General features: G+C 45.3%; 1 protein-coding gene across 1 annotated transcript in view; it reads left to right on the top strand.

Annotated features, from left to right (window-relative positions):
- The window catches only part of cadm3 (cell adhesion molecule 3), a gene marked incomplete at its 3' end in the record, with an annotated part of 83,121 nt that overhangs the window by 29,537 nt on the left and 38,361 nt on the right, over positions 1–15,223 (top strand). Inside the window, exon 3 of the mRNA XM_079223473.1 lies at positions 8,420–8,569. Coding sequence (XP_079079599.1) covers positions 8,420–8,569 — 150 coding nt within the window. The remainder of the gene's footprint in view (positions 1–8,419; positions 8,570–15,223) is intronic.

Raw genomic sequence — 15,223 nt, 5'->3', positions numbered from 1 at the left:
GCGAAGTCCAACCGCTTGACCTTACTTTGAGGCCTTGTCGTCTCAAAGTGGAAACAGCATTGTCTGTGATGTCATTTCACCTGCAGCATTACGGCGTCCATCAATTAGAAGCATAAACGCATGTGGTTGTCCACTTACCTTTGGAATATCTGACTAATAAGGGATTCAAAATTAAAATAAAGTCTATGTATGATATGACAAATCATGCAAACTCACATGCACACATTTTGTTCTACTGTTACGTAAATCACAAAAAAAACTTCACTTGTTTTTATCACAGTTTGTTCTGTATCATTAATCTAGATAACTGCACCTGGTGACACAGGAACTTCATCAGGATGTCCTTCTGACTGACGAACAATGATAACAAATTGTGTGTGTGTGTGTGTGTGTGTGTGTGTGTGTGTGTGTGTGTGTGTGTGTTCGCCATCCAGAAACTTTTTAACAGCCTTCTCATTATGAGAGAGAGAGAGAGAGAGAGAGAGAGAGAGAGAGAGAGAGAGAGAGAGAGAGAGTTCTGAGGTCTTTAGAGGATCCAGTGATCTTAGTCAAAAGGGCAGACTTCTGGTAATTGACTACTCATTTCTTTAAGTGGCCTATTGGCAGGGGCAGCCAGTGCATTTGCCAAGGCATTAAAGATTTCACTCTCTTTATCTTCCTCTCTCTCTCTCTCTGTGTGTGTGTGTGTGTGTGTTTCAGATGGACAGATACAGCTAAAGTCTATCTTTTTTTTCCCCGTATCAAATGAGGATTTCTGGTTGGTGAGTTTTTTTTTGGAGCGCTGCGTGTGAACTAGCAAAGGGCTCTTCTCTTTGAAATCCCCAAAACATCTCTCCAACTCTCTATCTGTCTGTGTGTGTGTGTGTCCAATCGGTTGGTATAAATAAAAAAAGGCCGCACTATTTCCTGCACAGTGGCGCCGGACGAGGTGCAGAATCGTCCAACGTGGAAAGGGATTCCCGGGCCGTACTTGATGTTGTACCTTTCCTTGGCGCCAAAAAAAAGAGACAATAGACGTGGAGCGAATCCAATGTTTTTTTGGTAATACATGCCACTATCGGGAAGAACGCCGCCATGGATCAGCAAAGGGGAACCGAGGAAACGAAGAGGGCATTTCAATTTCATACAAAGAAAGACCTGAAAGTTAGCAGATGCACATTTGGCTGAAGTTGAGAATGAGGGTAGATTGAGTCCCCCGGCGCCAGCGGAAAGAGGATCACCTCTTATATGCACGGAGAGGACTCGGCATGCTGATTGTGTTTAGATGGCCGATCCTTTAACTCCTATCTACTCACGGTTGCTCTTCCTCTCTTCCTCTCTTTCTCTCTCTCCCTCTTTCCACCCCTCCCGCTTCCACATCATGTGTTTTTCTTCTTCTTCAACCTCTCCATCCCTGTGTCTCCTTTTTGACTCTCTGTCCTTCCACTCTGCTCTACTTCCCTCCATCTCGCTCTCATTGTTTCTTTTTATTCTCTATATGCTCTTTCAGTCTTTTTGCCCCCCCCCCCTTTTTTTGTTCTAAGTCACCCTGTCATCTCTCCTCATTGGTCTCATCTATCTATATATGCTTATTTCTGCCATGTCCTTCGCTCACCTCTCACTCTCTCTTTCCATCTTTTTTCTCTTTCTCTCTGTTTCTCCCCTGTGCTTTCCTCCATCTCTCCATCTCTCTCTCTCTCCGCCCCGATTCTCTCTGTCTTTCTCTTCCTGGCAAATCATTATTCTTTTTCTTTTGTCAGCAGTGATGCTGCTGCCCTTTTCTGCAAGCTGAACCCCTCCCCCACCCCCCCTCTCTCTCTCTCTCTCTCTCGCTCTCTCTCTCTTCTTTCTCATAGTGCTGTTCCAGTGGCAGGGTGGGGCGGCCGGCTTGGCGCCTCAGTGCTGCTGCAGAGACGTTGCTGGGCTGTGATGGGAGTGGTGTGTGTGTGTGTGTGTGTGACGGGGGGTCTAGCTGGTGGAGGATGAGGATGAAGAAGCAGAGGGGGAATTGTCTGAGCTCTGAGCTAACTATGTTTGACAGGCAACAGAAGAAGGGTGGGGTACTTGACGGGAGATGGGGTGGGGGCTGTTTTGGGCTCCCAGAATCCCCCATAAGCCCTGAGAAAAAAAAGGCGGGATGGAGGGAAAACTTAAGGCTAAGGAGTTTGTTTGTGCTAAAAACAGCCGGCAGGGGGGCTAAAATCCCAAATACATGGGCCAATCCCACACCCCCATCACTTCCCCACCCACCCACACCCCTCAAAGATTACAAGTGATTTGTCCGGCGCCCCCCACCCACCCCACCCAAAGGCGACAGGACAACAGAATGAAAGTCGCTACAACCGCTCTTCTATCAAAGGCTGAGAAGCCGCGGAAATCAGGCAGAAAAAAAACAAAGCATTTCGCTTCACAAGCCGGAGAAGTGTTTGTCTCAGGGGGAAAAGTATATGAAACATCTGCAATGTGAAGCAAGACGTGCTTTTGTTTCGGGTTTCAAATCACTGGTCAAATTCACTCAAATCTGGCTTTGGTTTACATCAATTGACAACATTTGTAGAAGGGTGGAGGGACGGATAAAAAAAGAGGAAGAGAGCAGGGAGCTTGTAGAGGGTAGAGGTGGGCAGAAGGGCACACACACACACACACACACACACACACACACACACACACACACACACCCAGGGGGATGGGTGGTGGTCTGGTCGGGGACAGCTGGGCATAGATGGATGATGTGGGGGAGGTTGCTGTGTGTGTGTGTGTGTGTGTGTGTGTGTGTCTGTCTCTGTGAATGTGTGTGTGTGCGTGTCTTTGTGAATGTGTCCTCTGTGCGCTTTGTGTGTTTGCTTCATGTTTCCACTCTATCTAATGTATTTTAAAGCAATATATGTTACGTATTTGTGTCTTTCTGTATGCATATAGCTGTTGTGCTTGAACATTTCTTCCTGTCTGTGTGTTTTACGAGCATGTCTGTGGGAGTCGGGGGCGCGGTTTGGATGGGGTGAGGTGATGGGGGGGTGCAGAGGGGGGGTGCAGAGGATTGTCAGCATGCTTGCAGTGTGTGCCAGTGGATGCCTCTGTGTGTGTGTAATGGGCTGTATCGCGCCATGCCATATCAGACCGCTCCCCGTTGGCTGAATTTCCCATCAAATGTGTACAGCGTCGCCAGCACCATGACACATGGCTCTGTCTGTCACACACCAGAGGCCGCGCTCTCTCCCTCTCTCCCTCTCCGTGCCGCTGCAAAAGAATATGGACACACACACGCCAGCAACAACACACACACACACACACACACACACACACACGCACGGCCTCAACCACATGCAGATAAAAAGCATCTCATAAATCACACAGATAGTCCGTCCCACATGCTGCACAAACAGATAAATTCCTCCCCGCAAAACAAATACAACGGCGCGCGAACACACACACACACACACACACACACACACACACAAACATCGATAACAAGCCTCTTTAGACTCACACATGTGAGGAGACGCACATGGAGATAATTACCTCCTTGCAGAGAAAGTACACCTACACCCTGTGAACACTTGCAGATACACACACACACACACGTGCACGGGCATGTGGATAGCAATCTTGTATCTCTCACACACACACACACACACACACGCACGTGCACGGACATGTGGATAGCATTCTTGTATCTCACACACACACGCACACTGACACGCTTGTTTTACAGTAAATAAAGTTCATTAACCTGCCGCTAATTAGCAGCAACACAGTAAAGCTTCCCAGGGAGAACGAGAGAAAAAAAAGGAGGGAAAGAAAGAATTAAGAACGCCAAGAAGTAAATGAGATTATCAGGATTGGGGAGGAGGCTTGACAGAAGGGCAAAGAGGTGAGGGAGGACGAGAGGAAACCGAGCAGGACATCGGGGCAGATGGAGAGGAGGAGGGGGGGAAATAGATGGAGGGAGACAGATGGAGGAGGAGGAGGAAGGAAGGAAGGAAGGAAGGAAGGAAGGAAGAGAGCAGGACGTGAACATGGTGGTTAGAATTGTGTTGTTCTTTTGAAGGAGTGGAGGAAGCGGTTTATTTTATTTGCAGGAATAGTTCAATATTTGTGTGGAACAACTGCTTTTTGTATTTCTTCCCGAGAGTACCACAACAAATTAAAATCCTCATCTGCCGCCTTAAAAGGAACAACCCTGCATACCACCTTAACCACTGTCTTTAAAGCAGACAGGACTCCTCAAACTGCAATAAAGGTCAATTATAACTCTCTCTAAAAAACACATTTCGATTCCACATTTGCAAAACCTTTCCACAGCTTTGAAAAGCTAGTGTGTGCACGACTTTGCCCCCGATATAAAGTCCGAGCAGCAGGTATACACCTCATTCAGAAGCAAACCAGGTAGCATGGATTAATGCGCTGTTCATTTTCTTGATGAATCGTTCGGCCCATTAAACATTAGAAAAGCCCCATCACTTCGTCATGGAGCCAAAAAGATAGATTTAGACACGATCCAAAATGTGGGTGCTGCAGCAGCTAGACGTAGACACGCACACCTGGACCCATACCAACAGGACCCACTACACCAGAATGTGTACCAGGGGCCGGGTGGACCTTTTTAGTTTCAACGCGCGATTCCGTCTCAAGCGACAAATTGTGAATTCCGTTTCTGTTCGTATATACAGTCGACAAAACGAGATGTGATAATTAGATTTGTTCCTTCGTGATAGTGAAGGAACTCCTAATAGTGAGTGCTTTGTGGGGTGTATTTCCTCTCTTTCTATACGGGCTAAGTGTTCGCCACCTGCAGCCAATCTTTTCGCTACGTTAAACACGCCCTGTATGTATTCGTGCAGGCTTGAGATGGATATCGATCGTCTCGTCTACCTCCCAGAAAGAAAGTAATTAAGCCTATTCTTTAAAAACTATTTCAGTTTTTCCCCTTTCTCTCTCACACGCACACACACACACACACACAAATCTTTCCGGCCTCGTTTTAACACGCACCCTCCTCCATCTACCCCTTACCCGTCCATCCTCCTCCCTCTACCTCTGCGTCCCGTCACCTCGTTGCCGGCGCTCGGAAGTGCAAATTGTGTTGCTTTAAATACCCGTGTCTTCCTCGCGCTTACACCTCGAGGGGGAGGGATGGCGGAGGAGCGGAGGGGTGGATGCGAGGCGAGAAGAAAGAAGGGCAAGCCACAGTGTTTAACTTAGCGTCTGCTCAGGATAGATAGGTCTCGCCTTTCATTTCTGCAGCTCGGGTGTTTAGCTTGTCTTAACCGTTTAAACTCTGGATGAACTTCATCTTTAACTTTACTCTTAAGTAGCTTCAAAGGTACGAAGAACAGCTGTATCTGTATCTGAGGCTTATTTGGATGCTGGAGAGTCTGCAGGGTTTGTGTAAACCCATATGGACCGATGGATGCTTCGGTCGTGCCTTTAAGGACAGCTGGATGTGTCTTGACAGAGAATTTGATCTTATTTCCAATGGGCCCATCTAACTCCATCATGAACGCCTACGTGATGTAAGATTCATGCATAATCCCGATGCAGTCAAATTCTCCAAGTAAATGAACTCATCTGCGGTTAGTATTTGACCGATGGGCCCTATAACAAGGTTGCTATACTGTACATCAAGTGATTTGTAGGCATTAGTGCAGCTTTAAATTCAGGTTGCAGGGTGCCGTTTAATCATCATTAAAACATATTACTCAATAAGAGTGAGATTAACCTTTATTTATTAGCCTGCATTAATTTATATAGAAACTTTTTGTGTAAGCCCACACGCACAGACTCACACACACACACACACACACACACACACACACACACACACACACACACACACACACACACACACACACAGTGCGTTCTGTTTTGCCACTGAGCTCCACGGAGTACAGACGGGGATTAAAAGGCACTCCAGCTGCTGTAATGAACAAGCTACGAGTGCTGCCTGTTTTTTGTGTGTGGTTTTTTTTGCTGTGAGATTTACCCCTCTCTGCCAGTCCATGGATCGAATCTGCAATCTTCCTGCCACCTTCCCACTTATCTAACCTTTAGGCCCTCAGTGCCCAAGATCAATAATTTGAAATGGAAATAAAAGACTTTGAAATGACCAAATAATCACCCATTGCCAGTGAATTTATAGAATCTATCCTCTTCAGCTCCTCTGGACCTATGGGCGGGTCATTATTTATTACGAGGGCGAGCTTAGTCTGAGCCCGCAAGGCGTGCATGTAATTTCTGGCGGTGTAAACACAATGCAAATTAGATGCAGATGGTGTTGTGCAGTGTTGAACAAATGTTTTTTGTTTCCACTATTCTTTGAGGATATTTAAAATGAGGTTTAAAGGGGGGAAATGAGAACGGCTGTGTCTCTAGCCCAGTGGTGATAGTGTAAGATAGTGCTGGGATTTGCTGCGGATGAATATTGCATATGCTGTGAAAAAGAGCTCTGTAAAAAGGCAGATTTCTCCCGTATACGTCGCCGGAGAGCCACAAATTGACCACAGAACTTGGCACTCTGAGCCTCCAACACAGGTTGTTCTTGAGCAGAAAACGCCGGTCGGCCGAAGCGGAAACACAAGTTTGGCGAACTTGTCGCGCGTTCATTGCGGTCGGCTCCATGATTGATGCACTGGGCCGGCAAATTTAGCCAAAGTGTTCATGCCAAGAAGAAGAGCTCTCCCGATCAGCCGCAAGAATTAGCCGGAGACTCTATTAAAGGAGACACTAATCCGCGCTGCACTTGACCACACATTCAGCCCCGAGCCATCCGTGGTGCTTAGATAAACTAACCACAAGGTCAGGGCCGCAGTAAAAACACCACAGAGGGGGAGGCTGTGTGTGTGTGTGTGTGTGACTTGACTCTGACATTCTCCAGAAGTCCCTGAGTGAATCCTGGTGGCTGTATACCTTTAATACCTCTGAATCCTCTCAGCCCAGTCAAGCCCGAGAGTTTGTCTTTCTTTGCAAACAACTGGTGTTTTTTTCTCTCTGAGTTGCTGAACTGGCCATAAAACTGTCTTTAACATGTCAAAGAAAGATATAGCGGAAAAGTTGCCGCTTGCAGCTCTCGGCTCAAGCTCTAAAAAAAACGAGTGTTTTTGTTGCCACACTGCAGTCAGTTTGCTCGCCTCCACACACCTCCTTCATGTCTAGATGGGAGTTCCGCCGAAACGCACTTTAACAGATGTTTTTCCTGCAAAAAAATCAATTCCACCTCCGGTGCAAGGATGTGATAACGCTCCACGCCGAATATAAACCTGTCTCCCTTCTTGACGATTCGGTTCCAATTAAACTATTTAAACACGTCACATTTTCATGGTCTGAGGAGAGCGCTTTGGGGCATTTCTGCTTCAGAGACGTTCCCTCCGTTTGGCTTGGTCTTGTTTGTCAATTACGCCATGTTTTAGTTTTGCTTGAGATTAGGTTGAGCGAGCACTGGCACGTTTTGAAGCGTAAAGCACGGCTGGGCGCAATAACTTAACCCGGCTAGAAGCACAGTAAAGCGGCCCGGCTCTGGAATGACTTACTAATACGAGGGGCTGCATATTTCAGTATACATCCCTTATTCTGATTCACATAATCGGCTGCCACCCTCGCTGAATCCAAAGAGTGGAATTAGCCATCTCCCGTTATCAAGGGAGTGCTGTTAAATACCATAATTTGAGCCAATTTGAATACTGTTACACACCCAGTTCACTGTTCAGTGGGTTTTTGCGGCGTCCCAGCTCCAGCCTTCAGAATCAATTCATTATGCCGGGTCATTTGTATTCTCTTTCTCTTTCCCCGTGACCCGCTCATTTCCATAACGCCTGTCCCGTTTGAGCTCGCTCTGAAGGCAGCCGATGCATAAATGCATCACGTTAGAAACCGACACAGATATCGACAAAAGAGGGTTACGAAGCCGTAAAAAAAAAGGTGTGCGAGACAGTGCTCTTGTTTGCTTGCTTTGACCTGTCGAGGGCCGCTCTCTCTCCCCGCCTCGGTCTCTTCATCTTCGCCGGTCCCTCGGGTCCCCGCGGTCTCCGGGTGCCAGCGCTGCTGCTGACTCATCGCTCTTACGTTGGCCTCGCAAACACACAACCAGATCGCCATTTGTCTGCTTTTTTTTGGCCCCCCTGACAGCACGTCCGTCCGTGTGTGTGTGTGTGTGTTTGTGTGTGTGTGCGTGCGTGAGCACTTTGAGTATTTGCTTTCAGGAAAGACAGATAGAGATGTATGGATAATCTGACAAGCAGAGAAAGAGATGGGCGGGGGGAGAGAGAGAAAGAGAGGGAGCGATGCAAGTAATGCATTTTGTGTGTTCATTTGATTTGTGTGCTGGTCTCTGCGACTCTTTTTGCTTGTGTTTTTCATAAAAGCGCAGTGTCTCTGTCTCTGTTGCCGCCATATCTCTTTGTCTTATGATTATTTACCCCCTCTCTCTCTCTCTCTCTCTCCCTAGACGAAGACCCCTTGCAGCCAGTGACCTCAGATGAGACGGTGTCCGTGGGGGGAACTGTGACACTGACCTGCCACGTGCCCGAGAGCGATAACTCCTCACTGCAATGGTCCAACACGGCACAGCAGACCCTGTACTTTGGAGAGAAGAGAGGTGAGAGGGGTAGGGGGAGAGCAACGCTGCAAAAATACATTCAAATGCGACTAATTGCCAAATGTGCTCCGGTGGGAACGCAAAAGCTGCCTATAGATTGTGTTCCCAGTCCAGGCTGGAACGTTTCCGTACCACAGAGATGCTGCGAGGTGGGTGTATTGAAGCACAGCTCTTTGATAACAGAGAAATATTTGCTGTTGTTAGAACACCATTGGTTCGGATTGTAGGTTTGATCATCCCTTCATGTGCTTCATGTTCATGAGTCGACTTTTTTCAATCGTTAACAAAGACCACGATCTCTCTAATCGTCGTTTAATCTAATTCATCAATATACTTCAATTTCTAGCGGCATCAGTAGTAGCTTAGAGCTTAGACAGCTCCATTTACACGTCACTCCACGTGTCACATCTGTATCAAATCCAGATGCAATCTGATGAACTTTTTGTTGACGCTTTAGCAACGTACACGCATCCCCTGTTGGCCTGCTCCGGTACTGCGAGTGAGAGCTAGAAGTTGTCTCCTCTTCAGCGGCTTTCATTCATTCATTCCCCAACCCGCACACAACATTGAGATGTTGAACCAGTTGATCAGATAAATGCCACAACAGCTTGCCGCGCCTTCGGTGTCGTGTGTTCAAATCTCTTGAGCAGATATGACAGCTTGTTTCAGTCCCACTTCAGCTGCCCTCATCACGAGAGATCGACCGCTGAGAGGCTACTTCCACAGACCGCTTACTGACGTAGTTACATTTGGGCAGAGTAAGGATTTTATATATATATATATATATATATATATATATATATATATATATATATATATATATATATATATATATATATATATATATATGTCTTGTAGAGACAGATGTATCATCATATAGAAGTCTTGGATGCAGTCACACTCCACATAGCTATCCAATCCGTCTCAGAAGCATGAAGTCACATGTAAAAGGGTCTCTGTGTCTTTGTTGATAACAAATATGTTTTCTACAAAAATCTTTTTGCTAATGCACATCAGCTTTCGTATGAATGTAGTTGTTCGGGGACCGGGTTGCAATAAAGGTGTTTTTTTCTTTTTCATCTTTGCTGAACAAGGCCCTAATAACTACTTTGTACTCGCTGGGTCAAAAGCTTTGTTCGGGAGTAAAAGCCCCGAACAAAGACATTCGGAAACTGAGAGAGCAAGCAACATGTAATATTGCATGATTCCAAAAAAAGTGCTCAATATGTGCATCATCTTTGAATGAAAGGATGAAAACAAACCTCAGGATCTGACAGGCACAAGTGCTTTAGTTTAGGGCTGTGCACTAAACCGGTTTCAGATTTCCATACAGTATGAATTTTTCATATACCGTCATACCGGTGATTACATTGCTCTACGGCAGTCAACTAGACAGCGGTGCTGTCAGCGACCAGCGCCGTCAACAAGCCGTGCATATCCGCAAGAACAGCAGGTGGCAACATTTATTTTTTACAGTTTAATAGCAGCAGCGCAGTGGAGCTACTTAGCTGTCAGGGTAACTTAGTTCACTCATGGTTCAAAATTACACGGCCAAAATGACTGATGCTGTTAATGGAATCAATGTGTTTACATGTTTAAAAAAATATATACCGTGAAACCGCCAGAATCTTACAAAATACCGTGATATGAATTTTTGGCCATACCGCCCAGCCCTACTTCAGTGTGTCCGATTCAAACAGCGACTTTTTATAACGATGAATTGTCCCAATTAATCAATTTCTTTGCTCCTTGATGGCCGAACTGGCCGTTAAGCCAGACCGGCTTTTCGAGGATATTTTGATAAAGAGAGACTTCCCAATCTTTGGTTCAATTGTCCAGCATCACACAACGGACCCTGTATTTTGAAAAAAAAAAAAAAAAAGAAGGAAGGCTAGCGGTGGCAAAAAAACTAAAAAACAAATAATGACTGACAATATAAATATGGTGCTTTGATGCTAATGATTACTTTGACTGTGTTGACTCAGAACCGTGGCTCAAAACATTTTCAGTAGTGAAAAGAAGCGTACAGTTTGAGTGTAAAGACGAGGAGAACATCACTAAGCTATGATTGCAATACACAAAGACGTCTCTAGTGGGATATTTAACATTCTTAAATCCTGACAAGCTCAAATGTGTGCTCCAACTTTTTCCAGTCTGCCTCTTTTCAATAGTCCAACATCACACAACAGACTTGGTACTTGGTAGTGAAACGAGGAGAGAGTGGTCCAGATGGAAGGGAAGGATGGGGGTGGGAGAGTTGGAGAGTTGGAGAATCAGATACAAGGGCGACGAGAGCGCTAGAAAGACTCCCTCGTGCACGAACACGACACTTCACCGCAGAAGTGAAGCTATGGAGAGACGGAGCTGGGAATGGCGAGAGTAGGCGGACACAGGCCGAGAAGTTGTTGTTGCAGCGGGCCAACAGATGATTTGGAGCACAGAGAGGCGAGAAAGGGAGTGAGGGATGGAGGGAGGGCTAGAGAGAGAGAGGGAGAGGGAGGGATGTGGGTAAGGACAAATGTAGAGATCAGCGAGTATGAAGCGAGATCAGGAGCAGAAACTCCCCACTGCAGTGGTCCAACATGCTCAGCAGATGCTGCACTTTGGAAAGAAGAGAGTTGAGGGACAGAGAAGAAATCAACCCTTCAGCCATGTCTTCTCTTCTCAGAGTAGATGGAAAGATAGTGGAGGGATGGAGGTGTGTACAGTGGGGAAGATTTTAAAAAAGAAAACTGATAAAGGACAGAAAGAGACGAAGGAGGAGAAGAATTGTAAACAGAAGGCAAAATAATTTCGGGGAAGAGTAGCAGATGGAGAAAAGAGGAAGGAGAAAGAAGAGATGCCAGTTTTGACTGTAATTAGATGTTTATATAAAACCTACAGTGTGAAGATGAGCCAGAAACGCAAAAGAGCATTCCAAAAATAATTCATATTCACTCTGAGTTAGCTCTCTAGTTGTTGCTAACAGGACTGAATGAATGAGTCGGGCTGATTGGTTGATTATATTTGAGGGAAAAGATGTCTCAAGTATAATTCTATAGCAAAAAAAAGTGCGAGGGTGTGTTTCATTTTAAGCTATTTCATATGACACGTCGCTAGGAATGGCCTCAGACGTGACTCAAAAACGCGTCGCTAGCAAAAGCATTGTTTCCCTATGGTTTAAATGCCGCGCGTCGAGTTTTTCTAGCGTTTTTTCGTTTTTTTAGAGGCGACTGCACTTTTAAAAGTCGCGTCTGGTGTGAACGGCCCCTCACTGTTCATTTTTTGTTGGGACCACGGGGGATCTGTATCGTCAAAAACATGGGCGACACATTTTGGTACAAGAATTGCGTACGGCTAAGATGCGTGTGATAACACATAAAAGAAAACGTCCGTACTTAAGCCTGCATTCGCTGATCATTTGGCCACTTGGTGGAGCGGCAACGAGCTCTACACACAAAATGGACATTTTATCACCTTGGAAAACTGTTTTGGCGAAGATGAAGATGTAGATTTTTTAGAAACAAATTTGCATGTACACACCCAGGAGCAGCAGTAGCAATTATAATGGACTAACGCACCTCCAGAATTCCCTCTCCTTTTAGCTCCATTTCGATCTCCTCAGGGGAAGTATCCGACTCTTTAGCTGCTAAATGCTCCACTATGTTCATTAGGTAGTTGTTAACTTTCGTTTGCTGAGCAGGTGTAGCCTACAGTCTGTTTATTATATTGGTGTATTCTTATTAGAAAACAGCAGCCTGTTGTTGGTAGAAACTGTAAGGTTTGCTCCATAAAGCTGAAGGGGACTGCAGAGCTGGGGGATAATTCTCTGTGGATTTTATTTCTTACACATTACACATAGTCATTTGACGCATCCGTAATATGAAAATAATGACTTACTGCAGCTTTAAATTGGTAGGTAGCGATCAAGGTCGAAAGAAACCACCATTCACCGTCATAATCACAACGGTATTTGTATAATAGAACAATTTCCAAAGCGTTTTTAATACGATTTTGTTTACTCGCCATAGAAAGTTATTTTTGAGAAAAACGTCCTGCTCGTTTGGGTTGACATGGAAGTTTGCCATCTCCCGCACACGATCGTCCCAAATTTTTTTATTTCTCGGTAGTTTGCTGTAATTGTCCAGCCAAGAAGGGAAAGTCGAACGAAGGACAGACAGATTAGGATGGTGAAACATAAAATAGGATGGAGGGATCCCAAAAAAAGAGGCGGAAGGAGGGAAAAGAGTGAATGAAAACCTCTCGCTGCTTCGCTTTGGAAATGATGGATCGGAGACGGAGCAGCAAATCTATATGCAGTTGGCCCGAACACCAAAGAGCAGTTTGCTTCAGAGCGGAGGCAGCAAGAGATGGAGCGATGACAGCAGGACATGCTGGAACTGGAACAGGAAACAAGCCAGTTGAGTGTAGAGGGGAGGAGAAGAAAAGGAGAGAAATTAGGGCTCTTCACTGACACCTTTTAACACTGCACAGTATGCACGGCGCTTTGGAGAGTTGGGACATGAGAAGAAGATAGAAAAAGAAGAAGAAAAACAGGACGGGTGGAGGAGGGAGAGGCAGAGCGGTGGACGAACAGCACGATGCGAGATAGAAGAACAAGAGGAAAATGATGAGTGACAACTCCTCACAGTGATGGCCTCCAGGCCGCGGAGTCGACTCTGTACTACGGCGAGATCAGAGATGGCGAATTCAGACAGAGAGAGAGAGAAAAAGAGAGAGAGAGCTTTTCTTCACTCGTAATCTAAACAGGTGTCCCGATGAGAAAAAAAGAGGAATAGAGACACGGCCAAGAAGGTAGGATCATCATCACAGGATAGAGAAGGAGGAGAAGAGAATGGGTATTACACTGCATTATAGAGAGAAAATACATGATTATCTATAAATGATGCAGAGGAGTTGCAGGGAAAGAGACCTTGGAATTAATTTATGGTGAAAGAGCGATGAAAGAATCAAAGCTGTGTGATATATGATATGTTGATGTTGCCGGCATAATCACAGGGTCACATCGGTTCCATCCAAATAGATTGAAAGCGTAAGCTGACTTTTATCATTGTTTCAGACAAGGAAAGCCATTGATATCAGTTTAATTTGACCCCGCTCTGCACAGATGAGATGCAGCGCAGAGAGACGGGGACCCAGCGGAGGAGGGGACACAGTGTGGGCACATTTACTTTGGAGAGAAAGATTCAAACTGGAAAAAGAAAGTAAAGGGAAAAAAGAAACCCAGCCTGGCTCCAGTGGAGCAGAGCTAATGAGAGTTCTGCAACTATAACTGGCTAGATGAAGATAAAGCAAAACAGGAAATTAATTGTTAAGGGACACGAAGCCCAGTTGTGTTTATTAAAGCAGATACAATGACAAAAAAAAAAGCATTTTACAGCTAATTCTGTCCTGTATTAATCTCAGCGTGAACATTTGCAGCAGAAAGAAACCTGTCATTTCATGGCGAACACAAATGATCTGATAGCTGTAGCCAACACTGGGTATTTTAATACGTTTTAAAGCCTTAATTTGGGATAATTTATTTTAAGACCCTTTTTTAAGGACCCACGTATACCCTGGAGGGGACGCGTGGGAGTGGATGGGTGGATGGATGAGGGGAGAAGAGAAAAGACCCTGGTAATGGGAGAGATTAAACAGCGAGGAGAAGCATGAAAACAGATGGGCTCCTACATTAATGCCAGACTACCAGGAGACAGCGAGAGAGACGTTGGGATAAAGAGACGGACGTGAGGGATGTGAAGACTGAAACTTTGAAATCGAGACGAGCAAACGGGCGACAAACAAGGGCATCACATTTGCATATTTGGCTTTTAGTTGATGCTCTCATGCCCCCCAAAAAACATTGTCTTCTCAGGAGTCTCAATAGCTTACTTAATACTTTTGAAAACCACAGGAGAGTTCTGTCAGGAAGGGAGCTAAAGCCGTGAGCGTCCTGACAGACAGTCCTTATTATTTATGCGGCCTTCTGAGCCTCTGACCTATGAGGAGCACATCAGGGTGCCTTTGGCAACCCTGATTATTTTCTTGAGTAGTCGTTTTTGTCTATAATATGTCAGAGAATTGTGAAAGATGTCCATCACAATTTCCCAGAGCACAACGTGATGTCTTTGTATCGCTCATCTTAAATCGACCCGGAGTCCAAAATGCAAAGACATTCAGATCAGTCTCCCTACGTTAGAGGAAAGCGGGGATATAACCACATTTAAGAAGCCGAAACCAGAGAAAGTGTTGTGTTTTATTTCCATTTCTAACTGGTGTACGGTGTTTTATACTAATAGGGGCCTCTGACGGTATTTGTTTTATGTCTCGTATGAAATGCCTGACCGAGGTTAGTAGCAACAGGGTTTCCAAATTAAAAGATGAAATATGTTGTCTGTGATCTGACGCAGGAATCTATGAGCAATCGTATTTTGGGTCACCTGCTGAAAGAACTGAATAGTTTGTGTTTTTTCTTGGGAGGACAGTCTCACATATTATGTACCTGTACTAGTTGACTGTGCACAGGAGTTTATACTCTTTGCTTATTCCTCACGCAGGTCCAAAACAAAGTTGCAAATATTACTTTTCACGTTGCTGAAGTTTGGAGAGGAGCAGGAAACTGACAAAGCCAGAGAAAGGATCAGTCATTTTCTCCCTTTCCTCTCGTGGTAT

Source organism: Taurulus bubalis (assembly GCF_910589615.1).
Source record: "Taurulus bubalis genome assembly, chromosome: 1".
Lineage (NCBI taxonomy): Eukaryota > Metazoa > Chordata > Actinopteri > Perciformes > Cottidae > Taurulus > Taurulus bubalis.
The sequence above is the reverse complement of the archived record's forward strand: the minus strand, read 5'-3'. Positions and strand labels throughout refer to the sequence as shown.